At 40.6% G+C, this 24263-nt stretch overlaps 1 protein-coding gene across 1 annotated transcript in view; it reads left to right on the plus strand.

The window, feature by feature from the left end:
• LOC122548373 (atrial natriuretic peptide receptor 2) overlaps positions 1-24263 on the plus strand; it is a 164724-nt gene that overhangs the window by 8118 nt on the left and 132343 nt on the right. Inside the window, exon 4 of the mRNA XM_043686946.2 lies at positions 23792-23927. Coding sequence (XP_043542881.2) covers positions 23792-23927 — 136 coding nt within the window. The remainder of the gene's footprint in view (positions 1-23791; positions 23928-24263) is intronic.

The following is a 24263-nucleotide window of genomic DNA, read 5'->3' on the forward strand; positions in this document are numbered from 1 at the left end:
ATGGATAGACTGCATGTGGATTTCCAGAAAGCATTTGACAAAGTGTCACTTCAAAGATTTTTGCAGAGTATTAAAGCACATGGTGTGGAAGATAGCATATTGGTATGGATAGAAGATTGGTTGACTAACTGGAAACTGAGAAAAGGAATAGATGGGTCTTTTTCAGGTTATCAAGATGTTATAAGTGGTCTGACACAGGGACTGATGCTGCACCGCAACTCTTTGCAATTTCTATAAATGACTCAGATGAAGCGGCAAAAGATATCTTTGCCAAATTTGCTGATGAAACAAAAATGGGTTGGGGAAAAAAAAACAAAGCTATGAAAGGGACATAATGGGCTGTGCATAGAGAGGTATGATAGGTTAAATGAGTGGACAATGATCTGGCAAATGGAGTACAATGTGGGGAAACATGAAATTGTCCATATTGGCAGGAAGAATAAAAAAGAAGCTTCTTGTTTTAATGGTGAAAGATTTCAGAATTCTGAGATGCAGAGGGAACTGACTGTCCTAGTGCATGGATCATCAAAGTTTAGTAGGGAAGTAGAGCAAATAATTAAGAAAGCTAATATAATGTTACTATTTATTATGAGGAGATTTGAATACAAAAGTAGGGAGATTATGCTTCCAGGGCACTAGTGAGACCATATCTGGAGTATAATGCACAATGTTCATTACCTTCTTTAAGGAAGGATATTAATTCTTTGGAAGTAGTTCAGTGAAGGTTTACTCAACTAATAACTGGAATGGACAGGTTGACAGGCAAGGCTTGCATCAGATAGAGTTTAGTTGAGTAAAAGGTGACTTGATTGAAGCATGTATTATTCTGAGAGGTTGAAGAGGATTGATGAGGGCAGAGTGGTGGATGTGATTTATATAGACTTCAGTAAGGTATTTGACAAGGTTCTTCGTGGTTAGCAAGATTGGATCACATACAATAAAGGGAGAACTAGCTATTTGGATATGGAACAGGCTTGAAGGTAGAAGACAGAGGGTTGTGGTGGAGGGTTACTTTTCAGACTGGAGGCCTGTGAACAGTGGTGTGCTACAAGGGTCGGAGCTGGGTCCACATTGATTTAGATGTGAACTTAGGAGGTATGGTTAGTAAGTTTGCAGATGACACTAAAATTGGCGATTCTGCAAACAGCGAAGAAGGTTACCTCAGAGCACAATGGGATCAGATGGACCAATGGATCGAGGAGTGGCAAATGGAGTTTAATTTAGATAAATGTGAGGTGCTGTATTTTGGAAAGGCAAATCAGGGCAGGACGTATATGCTCAATAGTAAGGTCTTTCGGAGTGTTGTTGAACAATGAAACCTTTGAGTGCAGATTCATAGTTCCTTGAAAATAGAGTCACAGGTAGATAGGATAGCGAAGAAGGTGTTGGTATGCTTGCCATTATTGGTCAGTGCATTGAGTATAGGAGTTGGAGGTCATCTTACAGTTGTACAGGACATTGATTCAGCCACTTTTGAAGTATTATGTGCAATTCTGCTCTCCATGCTATAGGAAAGATGTTGTGAAGCTTGAAAGGGTTCAGAAAAGATTTATGAGGATGTTGTCAGAGTTGGAGTGTTTGAGCTATAGGGAGAGGCTGAATAGGCTGGGGCTGTTTTCCCTGGAGCATCAGAGGTTGAGGGGTGACCTTATAGAAGTTTATAAAATCATGAGAGGCATGGATAGGGTGAATAGGCAAGGTTTTCTTTCCCTGCGGTGGGGGAGTTCAAAACTAAAGGGTATAGGTTTAGTGTGAGAGGGGAAAGATATAAAAGGGACCTAAGGGGCAACTTTTCAGTGTAGAGGGTGGTGCATGTATGGAATGAGCTGCCAGAGGGAATGGTGGAGGCTGGTACAATTACAGCATTTAAAAGGCATCTGAATGAATATATGAATAGGAAGGGTTTAGAGGGATATGAGCCAAATGCTACCAAATGGGACTAGCTTAATGTAGGATATCTGGTCAGTAGGGACAACTTGTATCGAAGGGCTGTATATCTCTATGACTCTATGACTTGGTGGATCTGGAGAGGATATTTCTTCTTCTGGGTGAATTGAGAATTAGTGGTCACTGTTTACAAATGACTCAGTCACCCATTTAAAAAACATTTCTTCTTAGAGGTCTTTGGAACTCACTTCCTCAAAAGGTAATGAAAGCAGAGTCATTGAATATTTTCAAGGCAGAGATAGATAGAGTCCTGTTAAGCTAGGAGGTGAAAGGTTCTTTGCGGTAGGAAGGAATGTAGATGTGAGGTTGCAGTCAGACCACCATGACCTTACTTAACGGTGGAACAAAGACTTTTGACAGTTTGGCTTTCTCCTGCTCCTGTTTTTATGTTCTTATGTCTGTTTGTATAATATGTATTTGAATATTTAGATATTTTGTTTCCTAAATTTTTTTTGTTGATATTATATATTATTCTTATTTTCAATCATGCTTAAGCTAGTTCAACATACAATTAATTTATTAAACCTGTGACCAGCAGTGTTCCAAAAGGATCTGTGCTGGGTCCACTTTTGTTAGTCATTGATATAAATGAGCCAGATGAAAATATAGGAGGCCTGATTAATAAGTTTGTGGATGACACAAAGCTTGGTAATATAATAGATGAAGCAGGTTATCTAAGATTACAAAGAGATCTTGATCAGTGGGTCAATGGGCTGAAGAGTGGCAAGCGGAGTTTAGTTTGGATAATTGTGAGATATTACATTTTGGTGAAACAAACAAAGGCAAGAGTTGTACAATTAAAGGTAGGACCTTGGGTAATTCTTCAAGTTTGCATCACACCTAGATAGGGTGGTTCAGAAGGCATTCAGCATGCCTGCCTTCATTGCTCAGACCTTTGAGTATGGAGGTTGGAGCATTATACTGATATTGTATGAGTCATTGGTGAGGCTTCTGCTGGAGGACTGCATCCAGTTCCGGTCTCCCTTTTATAGGAAAGATATTATTAACTAAGAGAGGGTTCAGAAGAGATTTATCAAGATGTCAGGAATGGAGGTTTTGAGTTTGAGTTATAAGGAGAGGCTGGATAGGCTGGGACTTTTTCCACTGGATTATAAGAGATTGAGAGGTGACCTTATATAGAGCTTTATAAAATAATGAGGGATATGGATAAGATGAATAGCAGGTGTCTTTTCCCTGCAGTGTGGATTTCAAGACTAGGGGGCATATTTTTAAGGTGAGTGGAGAAAGATTTTAAAAAGACATGAGGGGCAATTTAATTTTACTCAGAGAGTGGTTTGTGCATTGAATGAACTTCCAGAGGAAGTGGTGGATGCAGGTAAAGTTACAATACTTAAAAGACATTTTGATAAGTACATGAGTAAGAAATGTTTGGAGGGATGTAGGCCAATGCAGGCAGGTGGGACTAGTTTAATTTGAGATTAAGGTTGGACTGAGGGATCTTTTTCTGTGCTGTATGATTCTACGACACTCTGTATCATATGTACTAGTCATGCTTACATTTTGTAAAGTTAAATAAAAATAATACAACAAAAATTAGTATCTGAAAATATGAAGTGTTGTCCAGAGATTATTGGTGCTAAAAGATGTAATCACAGGATTTGTTATGTAGATTGAATGCAACCAGATAAAAGTTAAATAAATTATTATTTTCAGTTGTCTGATGCAATTTTCAGCCATGACAGTATCAGATACACAATCAGCTTCCAGGTGAATATCAAGAGTTTATTTTCAAACATTAGCCCAGAGGCAGGACCCTGGCTCATTTCACACTGAGGCATATTTTGAGCCATTTTCTCAGCAGTTTTTGAGAATGGTGGTTTGCCAATGCCTTCCAGTCTCAGGGGCAATGCCAAGAGGAAGGTCCCAAAGTCTGTCAGCCGAATGCAAATTGAGCCTGAGCAGTTAACATTAATCTGAACTATGCATTTGCTAACTAGTTAACTGAGCAAAGCAGTCCTTCAAACATACATTTAAAGTTTGTTATTCAAAATAATAAATGAAAGGTTAGCACCACTATTAAAACAATGGATAGCAAAATATATTGTGAATGTATTACAGAAATGTTATGAAGATTTTTTTCAGAATGAATTGTTAGTTTATTCGGACTTAAAACATCTTTCAATGTTCATCCCTATCTGATTTCCGGATATAGTTTCTGCTGTAGAAAAGATGAAATGAGAAAGGTATCAATGTCACAAGTTTAAGAAAGTGGAGTCAAATCTTACAGAAGTAAAATTACACTCAGCTGATTCATGATGCACTCCCCAGAGAGCAGCCGAGTTATCTTCCTGCATGAGTGCTATTGGCAGTTCTCGAAGGATGAAGTGCAGGCTAATAAATGTTCCTGTTTCCTACAAGTAAACAATAAATCAAGTGGAAGATAGACAACCTACATTTGAACAAATGCATGGTTTTCCAGTGATAGCCATCTATACTTGACCCTTTTACCACTCATATTGGATCTTAAAAATTGAACAGCTAACAATCTTCAGTTACATTTAACCGACTGCCATCATTCTGCAGCTAATTAACAAATGTTTTGCTTGTAAAAGCAACATACTGCAAATGCTAGTGCAAAATACAGTGCAAACTCAGTAAGCCTGGCTGCATCTGTGGTGAGTGAAACAAAGTTAAAATTAGGCATGAATTCTCAGAGTCTTGAGTTCTGGACTAGAATCACAACAGATTCAAAATGTTAACTCTGTTTCTCTCTCTATACATGCTGCCAGACCTCATGTTTTGTATTTCGTAATTTGAATTGATCTGATTGTTCACTGAGGAAAGACAAACTTTGTATGTTTATAATCATATTCTTTCATGTGCTTTTCAAAATAAATCCACACTAGGTATCATTCATTGTGTGGACTAATTTTTCAAATTATAAACCTCTTCATCTTAGTTACTGTAATAGTGTTATCCATATTCCACATTGCATTGTGTTTTGCAAGAAATTTCTAGTTTCCAAAAGCCATATGTGTTTTTTTCATAAGTGCTTCTAAATGATTTAGAATTTTAAGTTAAACTACTTGTTCTGTTCAGTCGCCAAACAGAAACTAGATCTTAAAAGTCATCTTGACTTAGTTGGCAATCCTGACATGGAAATCTATTATTGTATCTTTCTTATGACTGGGTCAAAAACCTGGAAGTTCCTTCTAACAGCATCGGTGTTATATATAATATAAATCTACATTAATTCAAGAATGCTGCTCATTTTCTTAAGAACAGTTGCAGATGGGCAATAATGTTGGCCTTGCCAGCAATGCCTGCATCTGTGTAACATTAAATAAATAAAGAATCGGAAGGTTTTGTTTTGCTTTGAGATCTATAATGGATTTAAGCACACAATCAGTCTTGTACAGTAATGCAGAAACCTCTGAGAGTGCTACATTAGCAGAGGATTTCTCTTTTACACTATTTGGAGTTGCCGGTGTTGGACTGGGGTGTACAAAGTTAAAAGTCACACAACCAGGTTATAGTCCAACAGGTTTAGTTGGAAGCACACTAGCTTTTGGAGCGACGCTCCTTCATCAGGTGATAGTGGACGGCTCAATCCTAACACAGAATTTATAGCAAAAATTTACAGTGTGATGTAACTGAAATTATACATTGAAAAACTGATTGTCTGTTAAGCCTTTCATCTGTTCGAATACAGTGATAGTTTCACTTCTTTCATGTGTAAATCACAAAACCTTTTTTTTAAAAGTTGCATTCTCGGGTTATCTGTTAACAATGGTGATAGTTAGACAATATGTTGAAGGTGTTGGCCCCCTGTGTTCTCTGTCTGTGCCACGATGTTTAGATTGATTCTAATCTAAAAAGTTGAGATAACGGAGTTTTACATAAATACATGCAATTTTTGAGCTCAGAGTTCTACATGAATGCATGCAGTTTTTGAGCAAAGTACAATGTAACCCTGAAAGTACAAATTCACCCCACAAAACATATGTGTGCATGTGGGTCTTTTCTGTCTGTGTGTGTGTCTGTCTGGGTTGGGGGTTGTGTGTGTGAGAAAGTGTATGTGTGTGTGTAGTGAGTGCAGAGTGTCTTAAGTCTGTGAGGGGGTGCATGTGTGAGTGTGGGAGTGTGTGTGTCCATAAGGGTGTGTGTGGGTGTCTGTGTGCACATCTGTATGTATGTGTGTCCGTGTGTATGTGTGTATAGGAGTGCCTGTGTGTGTGTGAGAGTGTGTGTGTGTGTAGGAGTATCTGTGTGTGTGTATAGTGCAATGGTGGTCACCTGTAATGTGAAATGAACCCAAGGTCCCGGTTGAGGCCCTCCCTATGGGTACCGAACTTAGCTATCAGCCTCTGCTCGGCCACTTTTCTCTGCTGCCTGTCCCGAAGTCCACCTTGGAGGATGGTCACCCTAAGGTCCGAGGCTGAATGTCCTGGATCACTGAAGTGTTCCCCAACTGGGAGGGAACCCTCCTGTCTGTTGATTGTTGTGCGGTGCCTATTCATCCTTTGTTGTAGCCTTTGCTCAGTTTCCCCAATGTACCATATCTCAGGGCATCCTTGCCTGCAACATACAAGATAGACAACATTGGCTGAGTCACATGAGTACCTGCCATGTACAAGGTGAGAAGCCTAGTCTTTTACACTAGGCATTCAAATGATGTACCTGTTCAGAAATACATAAGAATTTATTGGAGGTTCGAAGCACTTTGAATCATATTTTGAATCATCAAAACAGCTAGTCCTGCTCACCTTTTGAAAACATGCAAAAAGTATTGCCGAAATACAGATCTGTGCACACATCAGTGAGCAAGCATGTGCAAAAATCTCTTCTGGTATGCAGATATGATTCATAACTCACTGTATAACCCAAATGTAGTCAGCTGAGATTTGTGCTCTGGAGCTATTGATCCTTGACCTTTAATTAGCACAGCACAGTCTGGACTTACTTAATTTAAATTATTGGTTGATTAAGTTATTTTTCTTGCAAAAATACTGCAGTTTTAATAGCAATAGATTGTATAAACATTTTTAACTCACAGCAAAATACATAGTCCTGGAGATTACATGAAGTTCTGTTGGTTTTCTTAACCAAATTCACCAGGAATTGTAGAAACCAGAGCAAATAATTTTTTTAAAGCTAAGTTGCATTAGTGAAATCTGAATTTCTGTTATTTTTTGCACTATTTTTAAAAAATTGTACTGAAAGCAGACCTGTCTTCGAAAAATAAATCATCATTTGGATCAATCGATGCTGCATGTTTTATTCTGATTGCACTTGTTGGCAGGCTTTGTGAAAATAAAAAAAAGATGTAGAGCATTAACAAGCACATTTTAAAAAAATGTTCATGGAATGTCGGCATTGCTAGCAAGGCCAGCATTCTTTGCCCATCTCGAATTGCCCTGGAGAAAGTGGTGATGAGCTGCATTTTTGGGGTGAAGATACATCCACTGTACGGGGATCAGATAGCTCAGTTGGCTGGACTGCTGGCTTTTGAAGTAGACAAGTGGGAGGCAAGCCAGGCAGCATCAGGAAGTGGAACCATCAACATTTTGGGTATAACCCTTCTTCATGAATGGAGGTTGGGGTAGGGGAGCTGCAGATAAAGCAGGGTGGGGAGAGGGGTAGAATGGTAAGGTAGGGATAGGTGAATACTGGTAGTGAGTATGACCGGGCTTGTTCATGGGAAGGATGAATCTGATTGGTAGCTGGAAGGAAGGGTCAGTAGGTGGAATGGAGGGGAGGAGACGAGTGGGAAAGGGAGTCGGGGGATGGGGGGGAAGGTTATTTAAAATTGGTGAACTCAATGTTGAGTCCTCCAGGCTGTATACTGTCTGCTGGTTTATGACGCAGAGGGATGCAAACAGTACGGGTTCAATTTCTGTACTGGCTGAGGTCACCATGAAGGTCCTGCCTTCTCAACGTCACTCCTTGTTGAGGCGTGGTGACCCTCAAGCTATACCAGCACCTAACATCCCTCTGTAATGAGTGTTACAGTATTTTGATCTTGTGACAATAACAAAAGAATGATAGAGGTTTAAGTATGTTTGGTGTATGACTTGGAGTGGAATTTTCAGGTGGTTGTCTTCCTTGCATCTGCTCCCTTTTTACTTTTAACTGGTAGAGGTTACTGCTTTGGAAGGTACTGTCAAAGGTACCTGGATGAGTGCTGCAGTGTGTCTTGTAGATTGTGCACACCGCTGCTTCTGACCATCGGTTGTGAAAGGAGTGGTTGGTGGGTGGTGGGTGAAGTGCCAATCAAGCAGGCTGCATTGTTCTGGATGGTGTTGAGTATCTTTTGTATTTTTGCAACTTATCCTGACAATTGGAAGGTATTCTGTTTTACTTCTTTGTAGATATGTAGATGTGTGCTTTCTGGGCAGACTTTGGCAATGCAGAAGGCGAGTGAACTCACCGCAAAATTCCTAGTCTCTGACCTGCTCAGAGTACCTAGCAAAGTGTTTATATTCAGTGGCCCTATTCAGTTGCTTGTTAATTGGAACCTCCAGAATGGCAATAGTAGGTTATCCAAGTTATGGTTGAACCTCAACGAGAGATAGTTAGATTCATGTTTGTTGTAGATGGTCATTATCTGGCACTTGCGTGGCACAAATGTTGCTTGCCAATTATTTGCCAATTTTGGATGTTGACCAAGTCTTGCTGTATTTGGAAAAATGGCTATGTCAGTATCTAATGTTGTGAATGGTGCTGTACGTTATGCAATCATGATTAAACATCCCCACCTCTGAACATATGATGGAAGGAAGGTTGTTGATGAAGCAACTGAAAATAGTTTTAAAACGCTGGAAGTTAATTTATTGTAGACATTTCAAATGTACTAAGACACTGACTGACTTCATTAGATAAATATAACTCAGAAAGTGTCTGTGTCATGTTTTAAATTAATTTTCAGTAATTTAAAATTTGCTTTCTCATAGGTATTAGTCTAAACACATTGATTAAAATTCTTTTATTTTAAATGATAAACCTATTTTCTGCATGTAATTATCAATATCAATAAAGTTGAATGTTAAATATTACAAGTAATATATGACAGAATCACAAAGCATGACAAAATAGAACTTTGGATTTCTTGCAAAGAGAATGGAGTGTAAAAGTAGGAAAGTCTTGCTACAAATGTACAGGGCATTGCAGCGATATCACTTGGAGGGCTATGTGCAGATCTGTTTACATTATGTAAAGAGCGAGATTCTTGCATTGGAAGCAGTTCAGAGATGATTGATAGGTTGATTCTTGAGATGAAGGGGTTTGTTCTGTGAGGAAAGGTTTAATAGGTTGGAGCTATGCTCAATAAAGTTTAGAAGAATATGAAGGTGGTCTTACAGAAATTTAGATGATTCTGAGAGAGCTTGACAGGATAAATGCTCAGAGGATGTTATGCATTGAGGCTAAGTCTAAAAATAAAGGACACAGTTTAGAAGTGCTCTATTTAAGATAAAGATGAGGGGGAATTACAATTTTTCAGTGAATTATTAGTCTTTGGAGTTCTTTTCTACAAAGAGAGATGAAGGTTGGATTATTGAATATATTGAGGAGAAAGTGAGGTCTGCGGATGCTGGAGATCAGAGCTGAAAATGTGTTGCTGGAAAAGCGCAGCAGGTCAGGCAGCATCCAGGGAACAGGAGAATCGACGTTTCGGGCATAAGCCCTTCTTCAGGAATGAACCTCCCTGAAGAAGGGCTTATGCCCGAAACATCGATTCTCCTGTTCCCTGGATGCTGCCTGACCTGCTGCGCTTTTCCAGCAACACATTTTCAGCAGTTATTGAATATATTAAAGACTAAGTTAGACAGACTTTTAATTGACAAGAGGATCAAATGTTAGCAAAAATAGAAGGTGGAATGAAGGCCACAATCAGATCTTACTGAATGACAGAGCATGCTTTATGGGTCAAATAGACTATTCCTGCTCTTATTTTTATGCTCTAAAGATGGTGAATACCCATTTCAAGCAATTAAAATTTGTTTATTGATGTACAGAGTGCTGTGGTATCATGTTGAAGAATTACTTATACACTGCTGAAAAGTTCAGATAAATTCTCATTAGCCTGAGCTGACTATATATTTTCTTGCTATTGGTTCATGGACTATAAAGTGCAATGGTTATAGAAATAACTTTAGGCCAGAACCTCCATGGAAACCAGCACAATTTCAGGAAAATTGTATTCTCTTCAGTTTCTTAAATTATAAATTTTTTTACTGTTAGGCTGAAACAAAATTGTCTTCATGTAAAAATAATAATGAAAATTTGCAAATGCTTGGGACAGCATCTTCATAGTCTTATGGTGTCACAGTATGTTTCACAAGTAATGAGTTAACTATGAAGTGAAATCATTTGCTATGTAAGAAATGATGAATATTTCAATGAACAGTTCTGTTATTGTTGCATCACGTGACTACTACGGTCATAGAGTTAGATAACCATTTGCTGCATGAAAAGAACTCATTTAGCACATCAAAGTTCCTGATCACTTTCTGTAGAACAATTTAGCCTCTCCCACTCCATCCTCATGACCCTGCAGGTTTATTTTTTTCAAGTGCCCGTCCAATTTCTTTGTGAAATTATTGATTGTTTTAGGTCCACCCCACTCATAGTATGAAAATTCCTCCTCACTACTCCCTCTATTTCTTGCCCAAAACCTGAAACCTGTGTCCCCTTGCACAATCAGCCAACGAGAAGCGTTTTTCCTTATCATCCTTATTTAAGCCTGCCTTAATCCTGAACACATAATCAAACGTACCCTCAATCTCCTTTTCTTGAGGAGAGCCCTAAATTCCAAAACAACCTTGTGACTATTCCTGGACCCAACCTCGTAAATCTCTCTGTACTTTTTCAAGAGCCCTGCCATCTTTTCTAAAGTGTGATGACCAGAGCTGAATGCTGAGTTCTAGTTGGAGCTTAATTAAAGCTTTATTTAAGTTCAACATAACCTCCCTATTTTTGTAGTCAGTGCATTTATTGATGAAACCCAAGATGCTATATGCCTTGTTAACAATCATCTCAATTTGTTCTGCCAATTATCAATGAGCACTACTTAGATCTAGGCAATTTAATTGATATTGTCTCTCCCTATGTTTTCTTTTACAAAATACATCACAGCAAACCTCCATGCATTAAATTCCATCTCCCACATGCGTAACTATTCTTCTAACCTATCTTTGTAATATACTCAATCAAGTTACTGCAACTCTGGCAAAATTTGAACTTCTACTCTGTATTCCAAAATCCAAATAATTTCTACTGTGCAAAAAAAAAAGGCAGTGGTCCTAGCATTAACATTGCAGGAACACTGTGCTCCACATTGAAAAGTAACCATGTGCCCTTAAGCCAAGATTTTTTTTATCCTGATGGACACTGAGCCTCCTAATCCAGGAGGCATAATGCTGTTAGCTTGTCTTTTTGCTGATACTTTGTTAAAACGTCAGTATAAAGAACTGAGTACGTATTATTGCATAAACCTTTGCCTTGAGGAATAAAGAATCATGGAGCTAGATTTTACAAGGTGTTTCATAGAGGGTTTCTCTCTGTGAGCTCAAGCATGGTTTCTCACACAACTCAAAAGCAGAAATTGCTGGGGAAACTCAGCAGTTCTGGCAGCACTCTGGAGAGAATGATTTGGCGATGCCAGTGTTGGACTGGGGTGTACAAAGTTAAAAATCACACAACACCAGGTTATATGTGTATTTGGAAGCACTAGCTTTCAGAGCACTGCTCCGTCATCAGGTGGTTGTTGAAGGAGCAGCGCACTGAAAGCTAGTACTTCCAAATAAACCTGGCGAAAGTGAGGAATGCAGATGCTGGAGATTAGAGTCAATATTAGAGTGGTGCTGGAAAAGTACAGCAGGTCAGGCAGCATCCGAGGAGCAGAAAAATTGATGTTTTGGGCAGGTGCCCTTCATCAGGAATGAGGCTAGAAGCCTCAGGGGTGGAGCGATAAATGAGCAGGGTGGGGCTGGGGAGAAGGTAGTTGAGAGTGAAATAGGTGGATGGAGGAAGGGGTAAAGGTGATAGGTCGGAGAGTAGGGCAGAGCAGATAGGTGGGAGGGAAGATTGACAGGTGGGATAGGTCGTAAGGATGGTGCTGAGCTGGAAGTTTGGAACTGGGGTAAGGTGGTGGAAGGGGAAATGAGGAAACTGGTGAAGTCTACTCTTTGAAATAAACCTGTTGGACTATAACCTGGTGCTGTGTGATTTTTAATTCTGGAGAAAAAGCAAAGTTAATGTTTCAGGACAAGTGGCCCTTCATCAGAACTAGTAGTAACTAGGAAAAGAAGGCATATCTGCTAAAAATAGATTGTGGTGGAGGGGCTGGGGGAATTAGGGAGTGAGACGATAGCAGGAAATAGAGCCAAGGAGGGCAGAACAGCGACAATCAAAGGGATCGATAATGGTTTGTCAGGGAAGGTAAAAAAATCTGACGATGAGGACTATGAGTAGGTGACAAATGGGTTGGCTGTGCTGAAAGCAGCCCATGTCATAACTGAAACTGGACTGCAGAGGTGAGTAAATGACATGGAAGAAGGTGTTCAGGTTCTAAAATTATCGAACTCGATGTAGAACCCTGAGCCTCACTGGAGCACTGCAGCAGGCACAAGACAGAGATGTTGGCCAGGGAACACAACGCTGTGTTGAAGTAGCAGGCAACTGGACACTTGGGCTCATTTTTGCAGACAGAACACAGCAAAGTGGTCCCCCAGTCTGTGTTTCATCTCCCAAGTGTAGAGCAGACCATATGATGAGCAGTAGATACATTAGACTAGATTGAGTGAAATGCAGTAAGTAAATCACTGGGATCATAGGTCGCCATTTCCACCACCACCAGTGGGTTGCCATCACCAGATACATATTCCCCTCCCCTTCATTATCAGCTATCCAAAGGGATTGTTCCTTTTGGGACATCCCCCATCATTCCCAACACCACCCCCACTCCCCGTCTCCCCCCCCCCCCCCCCCCCCCCCCCCCCCCCCCATTGTCCCAAAGCACCTTCCCCTGCAATCGGAGAAGGTGTAACATCAACTCAGTTACTTCCTCCCTCCTCCCTGTGCAAGGGCCCAGACATACCGTCCAGGTGAAACAGTGATTTATCTGCACTTCACTGCCATCTCAATGGGAGTGGCATTGTCTATGGTGCCATGCACCTGGGCCAGCTAACTACATTGGTAAAGCCTACTGTCCAGACTGCAGCACATGAGGAACCTTATCATAGAGTCATAGAGATGTACAGCATGGAAACAGACCCTTTGGTCCAACCCATCCATGCTGACCAGATATCCCAACCCAATCTAGTCCCATCTGCCAGCACCTGACCCATATCCCTCCAAACCCTTCCTATTCATATACCCATCCAAATGCCTCTTAAATGTTGCAATTGTACCAGCCTCCCCCACTTCTTCTGGCAGCTCATTCCATACCACCCTCTGTGTGAAAAAGTTGCCCCGTAGGTCTCTTTTATATCTTTCCCCTCTCACCCTAAACCTATGCCCTCTAGTTCTGGACTCCCTGACCCCAGGGGAAAGACTTTGCCTATTTACCCTATCCATGCCATTCATAATTTTGTAAACCTCTATAAGGTCACCCCTCAGCCTCTGATGCTCCAGGGAAACAGCCCCAGCCTGTTCAGCCTCTCCCTATAGCTCAAATCCTCCATCCTTGTCAACATACATGTAAATCTTTTCTGAACCCTTTCAAGTTTCACAATATCTTTCCAATAGGAAGGAGAAAAAAATTGCACGCAATATTCCAAAAGTGGCCTAACCAATGCCCTGTACAGCCGCAACATGACCTCCCAACCTCTGAATACTCTGAACAATAAAGGAAAACATACCAAACTTCTTCACTATCCTATCTACCTGCGACTCCACTTTCAAGGAGATATGAACCTGCACGCCAAGGTCTCTTTTTTCGGCAATACTCCCTAGGACCTTACCATTAAGTGTATAAGTCCTGCTAAGATTTGCTTTCCCAAAATGCAGCACCTCGCATTTATCTGAATTAAACTCCATCTGCCAATTCTTGGCCCATTGGCCCATCTGATCAAGATCCTGTTGTAATCTGAGGCAACCCTCTTCGCTGTCCATTACACCTCCAATTTTGGTGTCATCTGAAAATGTACTAACTGTACCTCATGCTCGCATCCAAATAATTTATGTAAATGACAAAAAGTAGAGGACCCAGCACCGATCCTTGTTGCACTCCACTGGTCACAGGCCTCCAGTCTGAAAAACAATCCTCCACCACCACCCTTTGTCTTCTACCTTTGAACCAGTTCTGTATCCAAATGGCTAGTTCTCCCTATATTCCATGAGATCTAACCTTGCTAATCAGTCTCCTATTGTGAACCTTGTTGAACGCCTTACTGAAGTCCATATAGATCACATCTATCGCTCTGCCCTCATCAATCCTCTTTGTTACTTCCTCAAAAAACTCAATCAAGTTTGTGAGACATGATTTCCCATGCACAAAGCCATGTTGACTATCCCTAATCAGTCCTTGCCTTTCCAAATACATGTACATCCTGTGCCTCAGGATTCCATCTAACAACTTGCCCACCACCGACGTCTGGCTCACTGGTCTATAGTTCCCTGGCTTGTCCTTACCACCCTTCCTAAACAGTAGCACCACATTTGCCAACCTCCAGTCTTCCGGCACCTCACCTGTGACTATCAATGATACAAATATCTCAGCAAGAGGCCCAGCAATCACTTTCCTAGCTTCCCACAGAGTTCTAGGGTACACCTGATCAGGTCCTGGGAGTCTATCCACCTTTACCCCTTTCAAGATATCCAGCACTTCTTCCTCTGAAATATGGACATTTTGCAAGATGCCACCATCTATTTCCCTACAGTCTATATCTTCCATATCCTTTTCCACAGTAAATACTGATGCAAAATACTCATTTAGTATGTCCCACATTTTCTGCGGCTCCACACAAAGGCCGTCTTGCTGATTTTATTCTCTCCCTAGTTACCCTTTTGTCCTTAATGTAGTTGTAAAAACTCTTTGGATTCTCCTTAATTTAATTTGCCAAAGCTATCTCATGTCCCCTTTTTTGCCTTCCTGATTTCCCTCTTAAGTATACTCCTACTTTCTTTGTACTCTTCTAAGGATTCACTCGATCTATCCTGTCTATACCTGACATATGCTTCCTTCTTTTTCTTAACCAAAACCTCAATTTCTTTAGTCATCCAGCATTCCCTATAGCTACCAGCCTTCCCTTTTACCCTGATAGGAATATACTTTCTCTGGATTCTTGCTATCTCATTTCTGAAGGCTTCCCATTTTCCAGCCGTCCCTTTACCTGCGAACATCTGCCTCCAATCAGCTTTTGAAAGTTCTTGCCTAATACCATTAAAATTGGCCTTTTTCCAATTTAGAACTTCAACTTTTAGATCTGGTCTATCCTTTTCCATCACTATTTTAAAACGAATAGAATTATGGTCGCTGGCCCCAAAGTGCTCTCCCACTGACACCTCAGTCACCTGCCCTGCCTTATTTCCCAAGAGTAGGTCAAGTTTTGCACCTTCTCTAGTGGGTACATCCACATACTGAATCAGAAAATTGTCTTGTACACACTTAACAAATTCCTCTCCATCTAAACCCTTATCACCAGGGCAGTCCCAGTCTATGTTTAGAAAGTTAAAATCCCCTACCATAACCACCCTATTATTCTTATAAATAGCTGAGATCTCCTTACAAGTTTGTTTCTCAATTTCCCTCTGACTATTAGGGGATCTATGTACAATCCCAATAAGGTTATCATCCCTTTCTTATTTCTCAGTTCCCCCAAATAACATCCCTGGATGTATTCTGGGAATATCCTCCTTCAGCACAGCTCTAATGCTATCCCTTATCAAAAATGCCACTCCCCCCCACCACCACCTTTCTTTCTATCCTTCCTGTAGCATTTGTATCCCAGAACATTAAGCTGCCAGTCCTGCCCATCACTGAGCCTTGTTTCTGTAATTGCTATGATATCCCAGTTCCATCTTCCTAACCATGCCGTGAGTTCATCTGCCTTCCCTGTTAGTCCCCTTGCATATAAATAAATGCAGTTTAATTTATTATTCCTATCTTGTCCCTGCCTGCCCTGACTGTTTGACTCGCTTCTGTTCTCAACTCATGAGGGAACAATTTGAGGCGGTGTGATCTGGCACAAATTGCATCGGTTACATTCTTGGTACATATGGGTCTGAGATTCTCAAATCTCAAACGCATCCCCAACCGATCCTTGCAAGCAGCCCATTATACAAAAATAAATCACTGCTGATACCTTACAGGTACTGAGATAGGTCATAAGTCCTTCCTCTGCTTCCTGAGAAGACTGTCTGCTCCACCCACTTCATGTCTAGGGTATTTGGCAGTCACAGAAGATTGCTGTGACCCTGGGTTTTCTGAGCCATTTATTCCCCCTCAATTTCTCTGAGTCTCAGCTGAACAGTGAGGATAAACACTACCCCCCCCCCCCCCCCCCCCCGCCCACTCCACCACCACCACCACCACCAACCCCGGGACTGAATCCATTGGCCATCCTTCAAATGAACCTATGTGGAGAATATTAGAAACAAAATGGCTCATAGAATCATCAACTCTTGCAGCAAAGAGGAAGTCGTTATCCGAATGAGTCTATATTATCAAACATACAATACCACCTACATCTGTCTCATCAAATCTTGCAGCAAAGAGGAAGTCTTTAGTCTGAATGAGTCTATACTATCAAACATACAATACCACCTACATCTGTCCCACTTCCTCCTACTGGGCCATAGCCTTGAATGTTATGACATTTCATGTGTCCATCTGAGTACTTTTTGAAGGCTGTGAGGTTTCCCACCTCAAATATCCTCTCAGGCAGTGCATTCCAGACACCCCACCACATTGTGGATGAAAACATATTTCCTCAAATCCCCACTGAACCTCCAGCTTTTCACATTAGGAGTGTGCCCCTTGTTTTTGACCCTTCAGCTAAGAGGAACAGCTGCTTTCTATTTACCCAGTTCATGCCCTTCATAATCATACACAGCTCTATTGGGATCCCCCTGCCCTCTCCTTGACCTTCTCAGAAGAAATTGGTCTGAGCTTATCCAGCGTCTCTCCATAACTGCAATGCTCATCCCAGTCAACATCCTGGTGAATCTTCTCTGCACACTGTCCAGTGCTCTTTTGTGATGCGAATAGTTGTGATGAAGTGGCACAGTGGTTAACACTGCTGCCTCACAGCGCCAGGGATCTGAGTTCGAATCCAGCCAGCGACGGTCTGTGTGGAGTTCATGTTCACACATTCTCCCTGTGTCTGCATGGGTTTCCTCCCACAGTTCAAAGATTGGCTACAGATTAGATTACATTACAGTGTGGAAACAGGCCCTTCGGCCCAACAAGTCCACACCGACCCGCCGAAGCGCAACCCACCCATACCCCTACATTTACCCCTTACCTAACACTACGGGCAATTTAGCATGGCCAATTCACCTAACCTGCACATCTTTGGATTGTGGGAGGAAACCGGAGCACCCGGAGGAAACCCACGCAGACACGGGGAGAACGTGCAAACTCCACACAGACAGTCGCCCGAGGCGGGAATTGAACCTGGGTCTCAGGCGCTGTGAGGCGGCAGTGCTAACCACTGTGCCACCGTGCCGCCCCTGGGATCTACAGGGATCTGTAAACTAAGTGAATTAACCATGGGAAATGAAGGAGGGTGGGTCTAAATGGGATGCTCTTCGGAGGACCAGCGTAGACTTGATGGGCTAAATGGCCTGCTGCCACACTATAAGGATTCTATGGTTCAGTCATCATTCATGTCACACACAAGGGTGGGAGCTTTACATTGTCCTCAATAGGTTCGTGGAAGACTATATGGACCTTTGGCAGAGTACGTCTTATTCGGGTGTGTGCAGCACAAGTTAAATCGCACAAATACAGTGGGAGATTGTATGTGAAGTAGGATTAATGGAACCTTTTCCCTATGCAACATATTGTCAAGTACTTACAGTTCAAGGTAACAGGAAATCAATTCCATGTCCATGTGCAGCCTATGAGACTTTGGATGACCTTGAGAATTGTGGCCTGCAAATGGCACTTTAAAGGTCACCTGTGATTGCTTATCTTCACAAAGATAACTATGAACAATTTGCAGTGATAAAATACATGAGCAAGATTGCTTGTGGCCAGAATTTATATTTGACATACAATTGGTCAGTGCATGTGTTTCACATGCAGAATACTATGATTACAGATTTCTCAAACGTATTCTGTGTAAATGCGTGACTTACACGGTTTGTGTTTACTTGTATATGGGATATGAATATCACTGGCTTGACCAGCATTGGTTGTCCATCCCTAATTGCCTAGACCACAGTTAAGAGTCAACCATATTGCTTAGGTCTGGACTCACATGTAGATTAGGCCAGAGAAAGATGACAGATTTCCCTCCTAAAAGGATATTAGTAAACCAAATGGGGTTTTTAACAACAATCCACAGTGGTTATGTGGTTACGTTTAGACTACATTTTTATATCAGATTTTATTTTTTCTTGATATCATGTGGATTGAATTGATGTTGGCAATATCCGGAGGAGGCTGACATTGTCCACCCACTTGGCTCTTTTGGCTGAAGGTTATTGCAAATGTTATAGCCTTACTTTTGCTTTGATGTACTGAGCTCCTCCATCATTGGATTACAGTTGTCCTCCTCACTATCAACTATGAGGCCACTTTTTGTGTCATCGGCAAACTTCTTGATTGTGATCCCTCTGTACAGATCCAAATCGTTAATATTTACCACAAAAAGTAAGATATGAGTCCACAGAACCCCATTTGAAACAGCACTCTGCCTACAAAATTACTTGCCAATAACCATTTGCTCCCTGGCACTGACCCAGTTTTATATCCAGCTTGTTGCATCCTGGATTCCATAGGCATAATTTGTTTAAGCTGACTGCCCTGTGGTGCCTTATCAAAAACCTTGTTAAGATTCATGTAGACAAACTGCATGCTCTTATCCATTTTACTTCCTTCAAAAATTAAATCAAGTTAGTCAGATATGGTCTTCTCTTTACATACCTGTGCTGAATATTCTTGATTAATCCATGTTTTCTATGTAACAGGCGATTCTGTCTCTAAGAATCGCTGAGGTTAAATTGCTTGGTATATTATTACTGGACTACATTTTGTTCTGTTTTGAAAGAGTGATATACATTTGTAATCTTCATTGTGTCACACCAGTATCCACTGAGGATTGGAAAATGATGGGTAGAAATTCCTTTGTTTTCTCCTTAGCCTTTTTTAAACAGTCTTATCTTGACCTGGTGAGTTATCTACATTCAAGAATTTTAATCCTATCTGTATATGAAAATCAAGTCCAATACTTTACACCACTTCTTAACTACAGTGGGCTAAATATTACATGCCCTGACATGGAGGAATTTTGCTGTGTCTACAAAATATAAGGTAAGTTTCCAGTCTACCACCAAGCTCGCCCCATATTGAACTAAATAATTAAGGGTCAATTGATCTTAACAAAAGCTCATTCAACCCCAATGTAACCCTGTCCATTCTGTAATATAGTTGACATCGGTAGCCAAGCTGAAGTGAACAGGTCTTTTTGTACAAGTGTTTGAAAGATTAGAGTGAAAGGATTTGGAGGAAGTCTTTGGAGAATACCCTTTATGCACAGGTGGCACCTCTCCAGAACATAGTATCCAACGTTCCTTCCTTCCAAATGGACTTTTGGTCCTAATCCCTCAGATCCACTCCCAACCCCATCCAATGCATCTTATGGGTCTGGGTCTTTCACCCTGGGACTGGTTGCCATGACTGATCACTGGTGCTGCTGGAGCTGCTGGCCAATCAGATTGGCTGTCAACTTCAGAATGTATGATGCCCAGCCACTAATGGGTAGAAGCTCCTCTCTGTACTCATTTAGCATTACAATTCAAGCAAGGCATTACAAGGCAAGCTGTTGACTGGCCACTGACTTTACTTAATGGGACAGGACCCCCTTAAATTTCTGCCAAACTTTTTTTGTGAAATACAGATATAAAATATTCATTAGGACTATACCACCATCTTGTGTGTCAATTCATACTTCAATTTTTCGGTCTTTTCTGGACACTGCAGGTTTGTATGTAGGTACTGTAAGTTGGTCAGTGGAATGTCATCCTTTATTATGAGAGGAATTGAATACAATAGTAAGTATGTTCACCTTCAGGTTTACAGGGAATTGGAATGCAATAAAATCAACCATGATCTTATTGAATGGTGGAGCAGACTTGAAAGACCAATTGGCCCTTGATTTGTATGTATGTCGACTTTCTTTTTCTGCCTCATCTCAACTTGCAACGTCCTTGATGTCAAGGGCGCTTGAGATTTGGCAGCTCACCCTTTTACGTTATGGGAACATATTTATTGTGATCTACTTACAACTTCTCTTTGAATGTCTCCCACTGTTCTGACCCCAGTTAAACTTCAAGTAGTTTACCTTCCAATCCACTTTTACTAGACTATTCTGAATCTTATGAAATTGGCCTTGCCCAATTTACAATGCTGCCTCCTATCTATCTTTGATCTTTTCGATAATTATGTTAAAAGTATTTGAGTTACAATCACAGCCACCAAAATACTCTCTCAGTGCCACTCCTTTCACCTGTCCAGCTTTATTTCATGAAAGAAAGTCCAGAGTTGTGCTATGTTTTGTTGGATTTGTTATACATCAGCCAAAACAAATCTCTGAAATGCTCCTCAAGAAAACTGATACCTTAATTCCTTTAACAATAAACTCTCCCAGTTAATATTGAAGTAAATAAAACATCTTTCTGCTGTACTGTATTTGTACTTCTAAAAGATTTGCCTTATTATTTGATCTTCTATTTCCCTCTGCCTATTTAGGTGTTTGTAGTTTACGCTCCAGATTGTGACAGCACTATGTTTGTTCTGTGACTCAATCCATATGGCTTCACTTCATAATACTACTCATATATCATTCCTCCTCACAACTGTTGTGATTTCTATGACCAAAATTGCCCCAACACCTTCTTTGTAACTCTCTCAATCTTGCCTGAAAACTTTGTAACCAGAAATATTGAGCAACAAATTCTGTCACTTCTGAAGCCATCTTTCTGTGATTGCTGTGGTATCATGCTGTTGCGTTTCTATCTGTCATCCGCTTTATTTGTGATGTACCTCACATGTTATGAGCACAGCCAAGCACATTTTTCTTATTTTATGACAATTATTGCTTCTTCAACTATTGGACTCATCCAATAAATTTCTGCCTTCTATTTTCATACAGCCAACTGTTAAGTATCTTCTGGAATGCCCAAGGAAGCCACTCAGTCAAAGGGCAATTAGGATGAGCAATAAATACTGGCCCAACCAGTACCATGCAATACTATAAATAAAGTAGGATAGCTTTCTCCCTGGAAAGTCCTTGAATATTTTGCCACCTCCATCTCTCTTCTTGTCTTAATTGGAATATCACGTTTGAATTTCTCCAGTGAGGTTTCCAGTCCTATTGCAGTGAATTATCAAAATCATAAATGACATTGTATGTGACTGTGACAAAGGGAAACCTTTTCACTTCATCCTTTTCAATCTGTCTGCAGTTTTACAGGCTTACCACACCATACTTCTCCAACACCACATCATTGCAATGCAGTTAGGTTGGCCCTGTCTCATCTGGTTCCATTCTTATCATTCTAACCAGTTTTCTCTTTCTGCTCCACACTGTTACCTGCATGTCCTCCTTCATCTACACCTATTACCTTTTACATGCTGCCCTTGTGTCATCATCTGAAAGCATCCAACCCCAACTCACCATCACCTCCCCCTCCTACATCATTGCTAAATCATCAAACTGCTTATTCAACACCAGTACAAGATGAGCATAAGTTTTCTCCAATTCATTTTTGGGTAATTGATGCCATTGCTTTCAGTCCCTCTTCCCAATTCCATTTCCCAACCATTGACTCCACCTTCATGGAAGCAATCTGAGACCAAGTTTACAACCTTTATGTCAGCTTTGGTCCAACATTGAGCTGTTGGACCATACATTTTTGTCATCAATGAGAACAGCTATATTGAACTTTATATAATCTCCTACCTTTGTCCCCATCTCAACTCATCTGCTTCTGGAGACACCATTCTTGCCGAAGTGACCTTGAGACTTCATTATTCAAATGAAATGCTAGCTGGTCTCTGACATTCTACCCGACCAATTCTACTGACATCAAATCCCATTTTTACTCTTGTACTCAATGATATCCATAGGCTCCTGGTCAAGAATTATCATGGTTTTGAAATTTTCATCCTTGTTTTCAAATCCTTTCCTAATTCTGTAACCTCCCTCAGTCTAACATCCTCTGAACTGTCTGTACTCTTTAATTTGCAACTTTTGTGCACCTAATTTTAATTAATCCCACATTGTAGGAAGTATCTTGAGCTATTTTGAGACACTTTGACTCATGCAGGTTAAGAGTTAAATTCGTAGAGTAGCACAGATATTTATATACATATCCTCTCCACATCAGGAAAGGTACAGGTTCTCTGGTCTCAAGGAAAATATCAAAAATGGTAAATAAGAACAGAAGCCTGGCCAAACTGAGTTCCATCTTATTTTCTGTGTCAATCTGATAAATTTCCACAATTGGCTCTTTGCATCACTTGGAATTAGGAAGAGCAACTGTGTTTAACTATTTTGCATGTGCTGCACTTGGACCTGCTACAAGGAACATTGCTCACCCATTCTTCCAACTGGGATGGCAGCAAAAGTAATTCTTTCAAATCAGTGCAATACCTCCCTGCATGTTGGAGATTATTTATAAAGTGCAATACTCCAAACTTGATCTGGATACAGTCAAAAATCACACAACACCAGGTTATAGTCCAACAGGTTTAATTGGAAACACAAGCTTTCGGAGCGCTGCTGTTTCATCAGGTAGTGAAGGAGCGACGCTCCAAAAGCTAGTGCTTCCAATTAAACCTGTTGGACTATAACCTGGTGTTGTGTGATTTTTAACTTTGTACACCCCAGTCCAACACCGGCATCTCCAAATCATTAATCTGGATAGCAATTGATAACCACAACTATTTGAACTCTTGGTGTTAATGACGAAGTTACTAACCTCATAATCTAATTAACCAGACTTGAAACACATGGAACTTTATTGCTGGAACAGCACAGCAGGTCAGGCAGCATCCAGGGAACAGGAGATTCGACGTTTCGGGCACAGGCCCTTCTTCGGCCTGTGCCCGAAACGTCGAATCTCCTGTTCCCTGGATGCTGCCTGACCTGCTGTGCTGTTCCAGCAATAAAGTTTCAACTTTGATCTCCAGCATCTGCAGACCTCACTTTCTCCTTGAAACACATGGACTTGGGTTCAGACCTCACATGGCACTTCATTGATTTCAGTTTGGTTTATTAAGTAAATTTGGAATAAAAGCACTAGTTTTATTAATAATCATCATGAAGTTAACCAATTGCTGTAAAAGCTGAACTGATACATTATTGTCCATTAGGGAAAGAAATTAGTTGTCCTTACTTAGTCTGGCATCTAATCCACTTTATATTCAAAGGAATGTGGTTGACTCCTTGTTGTAGCAATGCATTAATCCAAGGCTTAGAAAGCACTGAAGGATTTGTGGTGTTGATTTGTTTATTACACTGAGTAATGCAAACACTCTGTTCTCTCTACGAAGAGACTCTGGGACCCATTACTCATGTTCAGGCAAAGCTGATGAACATTGCTGGAAATTGCTAAGACCAAGGGCTGTTCCCCACCTGTTTTATACGGAGATTATATTTTGTTGTACTCAAAGGTATAGCTGAAAATGCGTTTCTCAACATTTTTACAGATCAATTTTATTGCTGGTTGTTTTTATGATGGGATCATGCTGTATGCTATTGCTCTGAATGATACGATCGCAGCAGGAGGATCCAAGAAAAATGGATTGATAATCAGCAAAAACATGAAAAATCGACATTTTCAAGGTACGTTTATAATTTGTTCCTCATGCTTCAAATTAATCTGTTATTACTCTCTTATTATCTCTCGTCGCACCTTGATTGTCAGCAGTCAGCTTGGTTCACCAAGTCCGTATATACACTTAACTGCAATGAAGATCATTTAATTGACCATTCCTGTATACTGGGTTAAATTTTCTCTTATTCTGGTATTGTTATGTCGAATGACCTGACTCTGCTCAAAGTATATATCCCCTATTTTTGGGGAAGCAAATGTAGTAAAATGGGTTTTAGAAACTTGTTTTCTATTGCTTAGTGCTGAAAAATTGCATTGAATTATCCTTGAATGAAAAGTACCCTTTC

The sequence above is a fragment of the Chiloscyllium plagiosum genome, unplaced genomic scaffold (genome assembly GCF_037043375.1).
Source record: "Chiloscyllium plagiosum isolate Xiang-an unplaced genomic scaffold, Cpla_swu_hap1 HiC_scaffold_1, whole genome shotgun sequence".
Lineage (NCBI taxonomy): Eukaryota > Metazoa > Chordata > Chondrichthyes > Orectolobiformes > Hemiscylliidae > Chiloscyllium > Chiloscyllium plagiosum.